At 37.3% G+C, this 14,432-nt stretch overlaps 1 protein-coding gene across 1 annotated transcript; it reads left to right on the forward strand.

The window, feature by feature from the left end:
- Positions 1-754: 754 nt before the first annotated feature.
- On the forward strand, positions 755-2,421 carry LOC126719563 (uncharacterized). Its single transcript, XM_050422095.1, has 4 exons — positions 755-1,006; positions 1,101-1,492; positions 2,095-2,131; positions 2,200-2,421. Exons 1-4 carry the CDS (start codon positions 755-757, stop codon positions 2,419-2,421), a joined length of 903 nt encoding a protein of 300 aa, XP_050278052.1.
- The last annotated feature ends 12,011 nt before the right edge of the window (positions 2,422-14,432 follow it).

Genomic DNA, 14,432 nt, shown 5'->3' on the forward strand with positions numbered 1-14,432 from the left:
CGGGTAATGCAGATTTAAAGGGTCGAGTACTGATTTAGACATCAAAATCTTCAATTTGTTCAAAGAACTAATTTGTCATTTCATGCTTACATCTAGGTGTAATCTCTAAATAAATAAATAAAAGAAAATAGAAACGTTGATTAATATTGTATTCTACAAAGAGGTTTCTATCTCAATCAATAATAAGATAATAAACTTCAACACTATAATAGACTATTTCAATCAACCTCAATATAATAACTGATTAACAAAATAGTAAATTATTTAAGTTTAATATTAATAAAAACAAAACCTAACTTAAAATCTAGGATTTAAATAATATGTTACTCAGCTCCACAATTATATAATTGAATCTCAAAATTTTATAAATCATATTTTTCTTCATTTTTTCTTTTTCTTGCTGGTTACTTAGTACACTGCCTGTGTGCTTTGGTTCCTTATATAATTTTCATTTTTCTTAGATGAAGCATTATTTAATTATTAAAGAAGGAAAAAAAATCCCAATCCTAAACCTGCCTCATGAATCCCCTCCATATAATCACATGCTATTGTAGTTTTTTTTTTTTTTTTTTTTAATTGTAATCCCAAACAACTCTATAAATGAATCATTCAGTGGCCAATTCATAGAACTATGAATATACAAATATTAACATACGCAATTGTGTTGGGAAACTTGTATTAGATGGCATAAGAAACACAGGATGTTGACGAGAAAAAGTGGCCTCCCCACATTGAACATGTTTTCATTGACCTCATGGTCGATGAACAACAAAAGGGGAACATGGAACATGGTGTCTTTAAGGCCAAAGTTTGGTTACCAATTACGAAAACCCTAAATGAGCAAACCGGGAAGGGTTTCACCCCTAAGCAAGTGAAAGACAAGCATAATAGGCTTAGGCAAAAACAAAGAAAGTGGGGCCAGCTTTTGAGGCATACCGGGTTGGGGTGGGATGAGACAACCCAAACGGTGACTGCTTTTGATGAGGTGTGGGCTAACGTGATTGCGGTATATTATATTTACTATCCTAATTCTTTGTATATTTGTTTGTAATTTTCTATTTCATATTAGCATGATTTTGATGTATATATTGTCATTTCAGGGGGATAATAAGGCAGCTGCATTAGGGAAGAAAGGGTGTCCTGATTATGAGAAGCTCAAGCAACTTTTTGCCCCTAATACTGCAATTGGTTCCCTTCAAATTTTCTCAAACACACCAGCCCCAGATAGTGATGAAGAGCGTGTCCTGGAAGAGGAACTTGCCAATGAGGAACGTGAGGCACATCGTATCTTGTTGGATGATGATGATTGCTACAATCCTAACATGGAGGGCGTAACCCAAGACGATCCCACTGTTGATGAGCAAACCCAATGCACGGACAAACGTCCCATGGAAGAGCCTACTACCAAGGTGAAGAAGGTTGCCAAGAAGAATGATAGGGCTAGTGAGATGACCATGGCTCTTCAAGAGTACACTGCCTTGGCAAGGGAAAGGTTTTCCAAAAAAAAGGGAAAGTCTTTTGGTAGCTCTGATCATGTTGCACAATCTGCCGGTGGTGGCGATCCTTGCACACTTGGGAGAGCTTTAGAAGTGCTGAATTAGTATACAGATCTTGATGATGACACCTACTTTAATGTCGCCGAGGCTCTCCAAAAGAAGGAGAAAAGAGTGTTGTTCATGGGCATGCCCGAGCAAAGGAGGAAGAGGTTTATGGAGCGCTACGCGCAGCAGCCGGATAATTAATGGGGATTGCTTTTGTTCTACCTTTTGTTATGTGACACTCTATGTGAATCACTTGGTTTAGTTTTTTTCTTTTTGAGAAAACACTTGGTTTACTTTTTAAGTAACATTTAAGGACTTTATGTGTGTGTGCTTGGACAATATTCGACGTTTGGTTTTATTTCTCTTTGCTATCAATTGAACACTTTTATTTAATGTAGTTTTATTGTAATGTTAAAGTGTTGTGAACTATGCTTGTGATTATGGTGTTACTTAAATTAGTGTGTGGGCTTTGTTATGTACTTGGTGTTTTTTTATAGTATTATATATATATTTTTTAATATTTTTTATTTAGTTCATGTTACTTACATTGTAGGGTGAGTTCAGCTGCTAACATTATTGCAATTCTCTTGGTACTTTATATTAATTTGTCCGTTTATATATTTCAATATCTTTGGTTCTAATGCTTTGGTTTTTTCAGGGTATAGGTATAATGGTCTCCCCCAGTGATCCTTTCTGGCAATATGATTTTGATGATGCTTATTTTAACTCCGACAATGATGACATGGACAGTGGTGGTTGTGGTGATGACATGGACACTAGTTTGAGTGATGATGACATGGATATAAGTGATTGTGACGATGACATGACCACTAGTGCAGACACGGACTCGAAGTATGACAGCGAGGAGGAGGAGTTTTGATTTGTATTTCCACTTATTGGAGAGATGGTGGCATATTTCCAACGGAATTACGACAAGCACCCACAACGTACTAGCATTTTGACTGGAAGCAATTATATGGTTGAAGTGAGAGATGGCAATCCTACCAATTGTCATGAGATGTTCCGCATGACACTAGATCTATTCTATCACTTGGTTGATGAGTTGAAACATTATGGGTACTTGAAGGAAGGGAAGGGGCGTGTTGACCTGCAGGAGGCAGTGGCCATATTCTTATACATTGTTGGCCATAATACTCGGATGCGGCCTGTGGCAGACAGATTTCAGCATTCCACTGAAACTGTGGATCGCAAGTTCCGTAGGGTGTTGCGGGCTGTCCACACATGGGGCCAATATTTAATCAAGCCCGATCCGAATGTGGTAGGCCTTCCAGAGCATTTGCGGGGGAACAATAAGTATGACCCTTGGTTTGAGGTAAATAATTTCATAATATCTTCCAAAATGGCTGTACACATTACTATATAGTATTTCAACTAATTGGCATTATTCACTGTAGAGAAGCATAGGAGCTATTAACGGAACACATGTTAGTTCTCGGCCTTCAGTGATAAGACTCCAGACTCATAGGAGTCGCAAGAGCACTGTTACAACCAACGTCATGTGTGCATGTGACCATGACATGCGGTTTACGTATGTCCATGGTGGTTGGGAGGGAAGCGCCAACGACTCTAGGGTGTTTGAAGAAGCTATTAAAGACCCGAAGCATGGCTTCCCATGGCCACCAAAAGGTATTCGCCTTTAACTTAAATCCTAACATTTGGTTCTGTAGGAAGATTCAAATACGGTTTTATACAATTGGTTCTTTGTGTTGCAGCTTGGGCTGCACTGTGAGCTGCTGCACTGTGTTGCAGCAGCTAGTGCACGGGCTGCCACACCAGTGCAGCCCAAGCTGCAACATTGCAGCTTCTTGTTTGGGTTATTAGTAGGTTCTTTGAAATGGTTGTGGCTTTGACTTCTTAGTTGAACCTTTATAAGTTTTTATATATGCATATATAGATTTATAAAAGAAAAACATTTATATATATAGGTATGTTTGTCTTAACTATCAGTAATGATAAATCACTAAACATTTTGTGTTAAATGCCCTTATGCCCTTGTGCTTTTATTTTAGAACATAAACAGTGCAGGGGCTGCAACACAGTGCAGCAGCCCAAGCTGCAACCCTTATGCCCTTGTGCTTTTATTTTAGAACATAAACAGTGCAAGGGCTGCAACACAATGCAACAGCCCAAGCTGCAACACAGTGCAGCTTGGGCTGCACTGGTGTGGCAGCTACTAGCTGCTGCACTGTGTTGCAGCTACTAGCAGCTGCACAGCAGCTGCCACACCAGTGCAGGGGCTGCAATACAGTGCAGCTTGGGCTGCACTGGTGTGGCAGCTACTACACCGGTGTGGCAGCTGCTGCACTAGCTGCTGCAACACTAGTGTGGCAGCTACTAGGGTGTCCTAACAAAAGAAACTGTTGTCTTGTTAGATCTTCATAGCTTGACAAATAATTATCTTTTAGCTCCTCTATGTCTAGAAAAACTAACACCTCTGCAAAAAGTAAAAAAGTTCTATATGCTATGTTTTAGTACAAACCTGGAAAGTTACAGTTTCCATGCATGTGAAGACTAGTGCATAATATCCTTGGGGCTTTAATGCTGATATGAAGATCAAAATCTTATTTGCTATTAATTAATAGCTAAATTCATGTATTGTATTTATATGAAATATTTGCCAATCTTTCAATAGTAAGATGAAAGGATGAGATATTGAAGAAATTGTCTGATAATACTTGGGCTGCATTGGTGTGGCAGCTCTGCTACACTATGTGCTGCAATATGTTACATAGTTCCTTTGCTTAGAATATAGTTCGTTTGCTTAGATTATTTTACTGATTTAATCCCCTTATTATTACTGATTTGGATATGCTATTCTTGTAGGTTCCTATTACTTGGTTGATTCGGGGTATCCCATTAGTGCATCGTTCCTTCCACCACATAAGGCCACCCGATATCTTGCCCAAGAATTCAGGAGGATGAGTACTAGGCAACCAAAATCGGGGAAAGAGTTGTTTAATTATAGACACTCTTCATTGCGCATGGTGATTGAGAGGTGTTTTGGAGTCTTGAAGGCTCGCTTTCCCATCTTGAGCAACATGGCGAAGTATAAGCAATATCGTCAACATTTAGTTGTTTCTGCGTGTTGTGCGTTACATAATTTTATTCGCATCAATAATCGAAGGGATGTTCTATTTAACACGTGGGAGAACCTTGGTAGGGATGATATGCAAACCGGAAACAATGGGAACTCTCCTGAGTCGAGTGCAAGTGCCGAAAGAAGACATGTGAGGAAGATGTCTAATGCGTCAAAGAGAGCAATGGGTGAATTCAAGGATGATATAACTGACCGCATGTGGGAGGAGTACGTGCGACGTCGACGTTAATGGTTGGCATGTCTAAGGATTCACCCTTTTTGTTGGGACTTGTATAGAGCTAATACCCAGTCCCATGACATTTTGTTGGGACTTTTGTATAAGTCTAGGTACCGTGACTAGAAGTTACTTAGCATGACACGTGATGCACCCTTTTGGACATTATGATGCATTTTTTTGTAATTAAGATTAACTATACACATGCTTACATGTAATGGCTAATGTCAATAATCTATTGACATTTCTGATGTAATTCTTTTTGGCAATTTTAAAGTAAGTGTATGTAATACCTATTGGTAATGTAAGTACAGGTGGACATGGTTATATGTAATACCTTTTCGCAATGCATTTTATATGTAATACCTTTTTGCAATGGAGCATTTTTGAAGGACCAATTATTGTATATCTGATATGGTTATAAGTGGATAATTATGTTATATCACCTTGTAAAATATATAGGAATTCAAAACAGGGCATGTAATCTTTTTTTTTTTTTTTTGGTAGAAAAGGAAATTCATAAAACAATAACACAGCCAAAAGAGTTTCAGAACAAAGCTTGTTCACAATACAAACTAGTGGCATTAGCCTCCAATATGGAATTAGCCTCCAATGTGCAATGATTGGGACAATATCAGGAGTTTCTCTAAGTTTTTCTTTAAAGGCTTTATCAAAGAAGTTCTTCTTGAAAGGACTAATTTTTTTTATACTAGTATTTCATTTGTAATAAGTAATTTATTCTTTTGAAACATATTACAAACCTAACATATATATATAGTGCACTTTTCTTCTTTTTTTGAGATAATAACAGATTCTTAATTTTTATTTTGTTAAAAAGTGTAGATTTTTTTTTGATAAACACATAGGTTTTTATTAATAGTACACTTATTATCCTGGTACAGCCAGATACAACACAACTGAACTTTTGGCAATTTATTATGCTTGCCCTATTTTTATTCATATCAATGCTTAAATATACTAACAACACAACTGAATCATAAACAATAGGAATGACAAAAAATAAGAATGCTACCAAAATGTCTACCATTACAAAACAGCAATTATATGTATACGAATCATACAATAAGTCTGTCATTCGACACATACAATTGCCAAGTCGAACACCTACACTAAAAGGCACTCCCAACACGTACAATACATTTCCAAACAACTAATAAAAATTAAAAAGGTCATGGCAGACACATTTGCCGTAATCCAACCTCCCTATTACCAAGTGAAAATATAATAAACACCACAATTGCCAACCATGACATAAGTAGAGCAACTTGATATTTACGTGCTCGCACATTGGCCATAAGAAGGGAAACCCTTGCTTTTTCAGCACTATGCTTTGCTACTCTTTCCCCATGGAGTAGGTCTGCTATCATTGCACGGGCTTCCATCTCATTGTTTTTTGTCATAGCTGCCTCTTCCTCAAGCCTAGTAAATTTCGCAATGACAATCGGTGTTGTTTCAACTCCACGCCTACATGGGATGCCATCAACCATTTAAAGGACTTACAATGTTCGTCACTGCCCTGCATATTAAACAAAGTTGGTAAGTACATGAGCTAAGGAGCATAGCAACTTTAACCATGAAACAACAATGATAGTAAGCGCGCAGCTGATACTTACAGGCTTCCAATGTCTACAGCCATAAAACCGTCTACCGAAATTATGGAGCTGCAAAGATATCCGCAACACGCAATGATTCATGTCACACACATGCCCCCTATAGTTGGAGTTATAGCTACTGGCACTTGCCTCCGACATTGTGGTGAATCGTCCAGCCCTACAAGGCATATTCACTGTCATTCAACACATAGCCAACCATGTACTAAAAGTTTTCATCAACATATATGCAGTAAGAGATGACAGTAATGCAGATTTTATATCCTATTTTGGTCAATGACACTAGTGCAAATTGTAGTCCTACTATAGTTTTATTTTTATTTTTCAGTTTAGCTTATTATCACACCCTTCAATTTAGAAAGAGTGCCTGCAAATTCTGACTAGACCAGCCCAGCCAACCTGCCCTTCTTTGCCTTTTATGAACTTATGTTGTTTGGGTGTTTATGTTTTAGGATGAGTGCTACACTTAATAAGATATGAAAATTTAAAGGCATTTCTTCAAATAAAGAGGTACAATGGTGCCTATAAAGTTACAATATTAATCAAATCCTTTATTGCACATCCAATGCTTCAAATCAACTCCAATTAGGTACATGAATTCAGGTAAGTAAAGAGTTCACATAACAATAAAATTGAATGTTGCAGTTCAAAGAGATAATTGTTTCTCAAAATTTTTAAAAAAAAATGTTCAAAGAGATAAAGAACGCATGTCAGATATATGTCTAAAATATTATATACTAACAATTATCATCTTTTACCCAAACAAAACTCTCTGACCTCAACAGACCCATGGATTATAGTCGAAAGCAGAGGGAAATCACCCATCGTAATAAGCAAAAGACAGAGGTCTCAAAAGACAGAGGTCTTCCAATCTTCATATTAAAAAAAACCTAACATAAAAATGTTCAAATCCAAGCAGAGTATTCACAGCATTTGATTGTTCAAATCCAATTTACAAGATCTGCAGTAAAATATTTATGAAATATAAAGGCAAAATCATGAGAACGGAGAGAAATTTAGTGCATGTACCAACAGAGGGCTCACGAGTTTCTCTTCAGCAGACCCACAGTGCCGCGATAAGTTTACAAGTTGAAGGTGAGGAAGATGAGCAACGTTGGATACGGCAAACTCTCATTAAAACAAAAAATAAAGTGAGATTTTAAAATAAGCCAAACTCATAGTTAACACTCTTAGCAAAAATAAATAAAAACCCACTACATAAACATAACAAACACTATCATAATCATAACAATTATAATCAAGATCATAAAAAATAAAAATAATAATAATAATAATAAAAATAAAAACCGACCCAAATTTAAAAAGAATAATTGATTACCACATGCTACCACAATTTTTGATCGTGTAAGGCCCACTTTCCGGCGTCCTTCCAAACGGGGTTATGTTCAGAGTTGGGAGTCTGGGATTCCTTCGTGTGGGTTTTCTAGAGTTCGAGCTGAGGGAGGATCTAATGCAGTGGAGGCGGGGAAGTGAGGGGCAACAAGATCCTCAAGCCAGGTCCAAATGTTGAGAGGAATTGGGGTTTTGCGCAGACAGGTTCAAGGTGAGGAAGAAGAGCATCACTCCGATTTATGATGCTGGGCTTTTGCACAGTTCCATTTTGATAATTTTGGGTTTCTGGATGCTGGGGACGTTTTGGGGTGGAAAGGGCGTGAAGAAGAGAGACACACAGAGAGAGAGAGAATGCGGGTAAGAGTTATGACCGTTCTGTTCAGAGATTTTTAATTGATATTTGTGGGACCCAGTCAGTTGACATAAAGGTGAGTGATGGAGTTTCAAAACTCACTCAGATATTTCACCCAAACAAGCCACAAACAGAGTTATCAGAAATTGGGGTATTTTTGAGTGATAGTGATGAGTGATGAGTGACGAAAATTGAGTGATGAATTTTGAGTAATGGGAAAAGACAAACCAAACAAGGCCTAAATCTTAAATGTCTGTCATCTCTTAAACAAATTAAAACACATGCATTTAAGGCTTCTATAGTTAATGGTTTTACAGCTACCTGGACTAGACCAACGTATAAAAATGCATATCTTTCTCTATGTCGGTTAATAGAATCCATATTAAATAACTGAATTGTTTCATATTCATTGAATAAATTGTAAGTTCTTTCAACAATTTTTATAGTGTAGTCTGTCAAAAAAGATAATTTGAAGAATGTAGTCTGTCGATAGATTTTATCAATTTTTTCTGTCGGAATATTCCATTTATTCCAATCTAACAATTTCCTGTCTATATCTTGCATGCTATATTCCTTAGAATTAACTATTCTATCATTTTCCATGCTCAAATTAGTGTGTGCCTGACCTAAGTGTAACCTAGCAACAGATAATGAGCAATTAAACATATGCATTTTAAATCTAAGCAATTAATAATTATTGGCAGAACTATTACTAACCACTGGTTTCCTTGTTATCGGGACCACCTCCTCGGGAAACTCCATTGCGGGACCACCCAAACACACACTTGTCCGTCGGCTAACAACAAAGGGGCTGACCACCGCGAAACTATGGTTTGCCAATGAGTCTTTAGGCTGACCAATGCTAACAAGGAGCAAGTAGTGGCTATATAGTAATAAAATTCCTACTAACTTTTTAATTGCAAAGAAATAAAACTCATACATCTACCATCCATGATTTTAGGAACTCCTTTTATGGCTTTACTTTATCCCTTTTTAGTGACAGATGAAGGAATTAAAACTAATGTGTTGGGAAAAGATATATTCTTTAGATTCATTGTACCACTTGTCTTGAAAGAAAAACACTCTTCCAAAAAGGTTACTGTTTTAACAGATATTGATGAAAGAGGAATCCATAGAGCTAAAACAAGTTTGTCATCTTTAAAGACAGAAATATTACTAGATGACCAATTGGCAGAAAATGACAAAAAGAAATCGAGACAAAATAAAGAGATAGAGATTTGTTCCTATTTCCCCATTACTTTTTTGTATAGGCACACCAACATAAAGTCCAATTTCCTCGCACAGAAGAACTTAGTAGAAAAGGCATAAAAGACGGAAATATGGATGCAATCTTTTGTAATCAATATGCATGGACTGACAGTATATGGATTGACAGTATGATAGAAGTACCAAACAAAATTATAATAAATGACATATTTACACCCTTTATAGTACCCTTAAATAATATTCATATATTTTATCAAAAGAACTTTTGACAGATTCTCCTTTATTAATCATTAAAGAAAACATTAATTGTGGTAATTTCTTGAATAATGACAGATTTAATTTATTGACAGGCAAAATTAATTATAACCCCTTGATAGATTTTCCTATTAATGAAAGACTTTATGGAGAAGCTTTACTACAGAATGAGAGATATAGCATTGTATACAGGACAAATAAAATCATAATAGACCTTGTGAGGATTTTGAATTTTAGCCACTCAGACACCAATAGACTTTATCATGATACTACTACTACTCAGCAAGAGCACAAAAGTGTACAAAGAAAAGTTTATTTTATTATAAATGCTTTTCTTGCTTTCCTTATAAAACATTTTGAAAAGACTTTACAAAAGGAAATTGACAGAAAAGTTTTTAAAATAAATTTTATAGAAGCTTTGCAAGAAAATATTCATTTTCAAGATCATTTTTCAAGACGTAATTCTTTTCCCAAAACCCATTTGCAGACTACTATGAGTAAAAGAACCTCCTAGGCAAACATGAAAGGAAAGGGCAAGGCACCAACGGTGCAACCCAAACCCAAACAATCTCAAAAATCTTATGTTAGGATTTCAAATAGGCATGGAGGCTTCTCGATAGAGACAATATCCCTTCAGGATCAGGATATGATGCTAACAAAGGCAATGTATTCTTGTGGTGGCAAAAGTGAAATTCTGCATGAAGTGCTTCACACTAACCTCATTTTCAAAGACGGAGAATTTACAGACCTTCCTCTTCATATTAAACTACTTCTTGATAATCTACAGGCAGCCTTTACCCTTAGACAGAAATCTTTATTCCAAAAGACCCTTAAGGCTTTGGAATTATATCTTGTGAACACCGATACATTTATTGAAGCACTTGGCTGTCAACTCCCTGGCAAGGAGGATGGGGATTCAAGCTCCACAAAGAAGGAATCACAGTCTCTAAAAAGCTATCTTATGGGAACAAGCTTTTCAAAGCTCCACCCTAAGATTCAACAAAAAAGGAGACTTGCCATTAGAACTTTACTTCCTGAAATCCAACATAAGATATTAACTCATAAAGCACTAACAAGCTCTTATGACAAATGGATGCAGCTTTTTAAAGTTTTAGTCTCTACAGCATTTATCAGGATAGAAGATATGATAGATGATACATGGCTATCTCATAAGGCCACATGGTATGAAAGTTTCAGAGACGCAGACAGAGTTTATGAAGGAACAGGAAACAGATACAATCCCTATCCGAGATTACTTATCAATACAAAGACAAAAGATCCAGTAATTTGTGATCTTTTATGGCTATTTGAGATGCTTGAAACAGGATTTATTAGCAAGTTGATCATAACTTTTGGAAGACAAATTAGTTTATTTCCTAAAGTCATCCAAGAAGTGGCTGCACAAATTGGAGGACTTAATTATATAAGGATTACTATATGGAGTACTCTTTCAATTTGGGACAATAGTTATCATATGGAAGTTCAGCCAGCACACATTCTGGTCCTTATTCATGATTGGGGATGTATCCCTGAATACAACTGGTATACGGGAGATACTTATTTATCACTTGATGATCCGGATGCTTTGGCTCAAGAATGGTCTAATTTCGTGAGTAACAAGATTTATGAAATACATAAAGAATTAGATAGAGGCTTCCACTTATTCAACTACACTAACAGAATAGCCGTATATGGTCCAAGACCTTCAGCAAGGAGGCTTTTTGGAAGAAGAAAAAATGTTAAGGATCCTAGACAGATGACAGCAAAGGATCATGTTCCTATTTATCTTCCTATTTCATACTGCATTCTATGTAGTAATTATGGAGTAGTTCATGAGCATGAGTAGTATGAGGATAATTCTGATCCTCTAGATTATGATAACTATGCAGATACAGATTAGATGCTTCAAGATAGATAGAAAGCTCTCCCGAATAGAAATCGATGACAGATCACTATTCTTGGTGACAGATCACTATTCATTAGCATAGCAGATCACTATTCACAAGCATGTGTGGATAGCCTCCAGAAAAATCCGAGACAACCCAGACAGATAATGACAGAGTCACTACTATTTGTTGAGGGCCATTTGTGGAAGCCCAGGCAGACAGAAAGAAAGCCCAATAACGAGGGCAACAAAGAATTGACAAAATAGATAGCAAAAACCAATTAGGCTCAAGTGGCAGGAATAATGGATCACAGGCCCAACAAATAAATAAATGAGTCTTGAAGAGGCAAGCAAGCTCAAAGAAGCCAGGAAAGAAAGAAATAGCATCCCATGGGCAGTATATGAGGTAGAAAAGTGAGAAAGAGCCACCGCAGGTTCAAGGCAATGCAAACTAAGAAAGTAAGGGATTTATGGCAGACCCATAAACCTCAAGGATAAGAATAAGGTTATTGGGCCGGGGAAGCCCAATGAAGTTAGTAAAAAGCCCATGGGAGTGTAGAATTAGCAAACGGGCCGAGGACCCAAAGAAAGCAATTGGGTCATGGATGCCCAAAAGAAAGCCCAAAGGGACATAGGAGCCCATGAGTAAAAGCAAAACAGTGCCCATGACAGGCCACTAAGAAAAGAGATAAACGGCTAGCCCAAAAGAGGTCCAGTAGGATTAAGTTATTACGGCAGAAATAACAGTTCAATGTTGTAGGAAATAAAGAAAATCAAGAGTGGGCCAAAGAAATGTAAGGCTCATCATCATATAAAGCCTAGCTCCTGAATGGAGCGGGAAACCAAAGAAAAGCCCACATGAAAGGTCAGAAAACACAGACGGAGAGTCTCCAGATCACGGTAGACGCATGAACAACAAGCAGACTCTTGGACATATCTAAAAGGGAAGCGCGCGCAAGGCCCAGGCACCACCAGCCTATACCCAGCCAATATAGGACGTGGTGGGGCCATGGGCCAGAGGTAAGAGGTAAGGGGGGTATGGTTTGGTGGTGGGGAGAGGGGAAAAGATCTATTTTGCAGCTCCTGCCCAAGCCCTTTTAGGAGGTACGTCCTGCTAAGATAATAGACCACCCAAAAGAGGCAAGTTTGAAGGGGAACCGTTGGGTGCATGCCTTGAGATAGAGAGAGAAAACATTTATATCGTGGCAGGAAAGAAGTGTTATGATAGACCGAGGAACGAAACAAACCTGCCTTTGTCTAGCAAGGGTGAATATCGCACAGACTTGGTGGTCGGCAAATACACCCAGACCAGACAAAGGCGGTTAAGGGGCAAAGTGGTAAAACAATGGTCACGGCAGGCACTATAAAAAGGCCCTTGCCGTGCCCTGAGAAATGCATCGAAAAATAGAGCATTTACGGAGTAGAAAGAAAACAGAGAAGAAAAGAGAGAAAATTAAGGAAAAATGAGAGGTAATACAGTGGGCATGCACCAGTAAATCGGTTTCCCTCTCTCCCCCTTCAAATCTTGCTCTCTTCCAAAACGTAAACAAGGACTCCTTTTTTGGGCAACAACCAATCAGGTCTGACTCCTTTTTTGGGCAACAACCATTCAGGTCTGACTCCCTCAAAGCCATTAATCTCCACGACAGGATCCTTTCCTGGGGTATTATTTGCATTGAGAAGAGGCGTTCTCCCCTCTTTGGCTTTGCTTCGGCAAACTAAACTTAAAATTTGATTTATGCCCATTTGATTAGTTCGTATTATTTTCTTTACTTCCTCTGTGAATGACATTATCATGACTGTAATCATGCTTTATAAGTAGGGATTACATAGCCATTTATTTAAATAGTCAGAATACTCTATTTTGGTTATTATTATTATATCTGTCTGCCGTAACTCATCTGAAACAGTTCTACTTGCCGTAAACTTACTCCTGGCAGACAAGGCATAAGTTTGTGCACAAACCGACCCAAGTTGAGTTACAATTGGACTGGTCCCAATTCCCTTACTCAGAAATATTCGGGCCCATTACCGTAGGAGGCAACCCAGCCCAACACACCATACACAAAAAAGGCCCCCTACACTATTTACTAGTATGCGGACAGATTCTCAGATAGACAAAATACTATTCACTTGCAGGCGACTGACAGATTCTGATTTTCAGAATATATCTTGACAAATTCTGATTCTCAGAATATATGGTTCTTACTGAAAATTTAACTTGATTTAACTTTACCTACTCAGGTTAATTTACCATGGTTCACTACATCTATAAAAGAGATGGACTACGCAGACAGAAGACAGGCTTCAAAAAGACTCCAAATAGGCTTCTACAATTCCAAAGATTCCAACCTTTAGAAAGACTTTGTAATAGCTTTCCCTCTCCCTCTCTTCGAAAGACTTTTGTACTCTCCCCTTTTGTAATCTTGTAATCTTCCTTGAGACAGAACCTTGTAACCTTTTAGTTTCTAAGACAGTTTTATTTTGTAATCTTATAACTCTTTAGACAGTGTTTATTTTCAAGCTTGTATCAAAGAAAGTTGTTTTCAAAGACAGAAGTTTTTATTCAAGTAAGATTTTATTAGTTTCAGTTTTCATATTCCATACTCCATTTTAACCTTATTTTGAATATATCTATTTTGATATTTTCTTCTTTATCATCTATTTTATCACTGTTTATACTTCTATATTATTGTTGTGCTCTCTCCTGGGTAGTCAATGGTATCAAAGCCATGGATGGTAGATGTATGAGTTTTATTTCTTTGCAATTAAGAAGTTACTAGAAATTTTATTACTGCATAGATACTACTTACTCTTTGTTAGCGTTGGTCAACCTAAAGACTCGTTGGCAAACCA

The sequence above is a fragment of the Quercus robur genome, chromosome 3, assembly GCF_932294415.1.
Source record: "Quercus robur chromosome 3, dhQueRobu3.1, whole genome shotgun sequence".
In the NCBI taxonomy this organism is placed as follows: domain Eukaryota; kingdom Viridiplantae; phylum Streptophyta; class Magnoliopsida; order Fagales; family Fagaceae; genus Quercus; species Quercus robur.

Excerpts from the sequence above, each read along its gene's own strand:
- LOC126719563 (XM_050422095.1), top strand. The coding sequence starts at position 755 with ATGGTCGATGAACAACAAAAGGGGAACATGGAACATGGTGTCTTTAAG. Across the intron at positions 1,493-2,094 it reads ACTGCCTTGGCAAGGGAAAG|GGTGAGTTCAGCTGCTAACA; the intron begins GTTTTCCAAAAA and ends CTTACATTGTAG. Across the intron at positions 2,132-2,199 it reads ACATTATTGCAATTCTCTTG|GGTATAGGTATAATGGTCTC; the intron begins GTACTTTATATT and ends TGGTTTTTTCAG.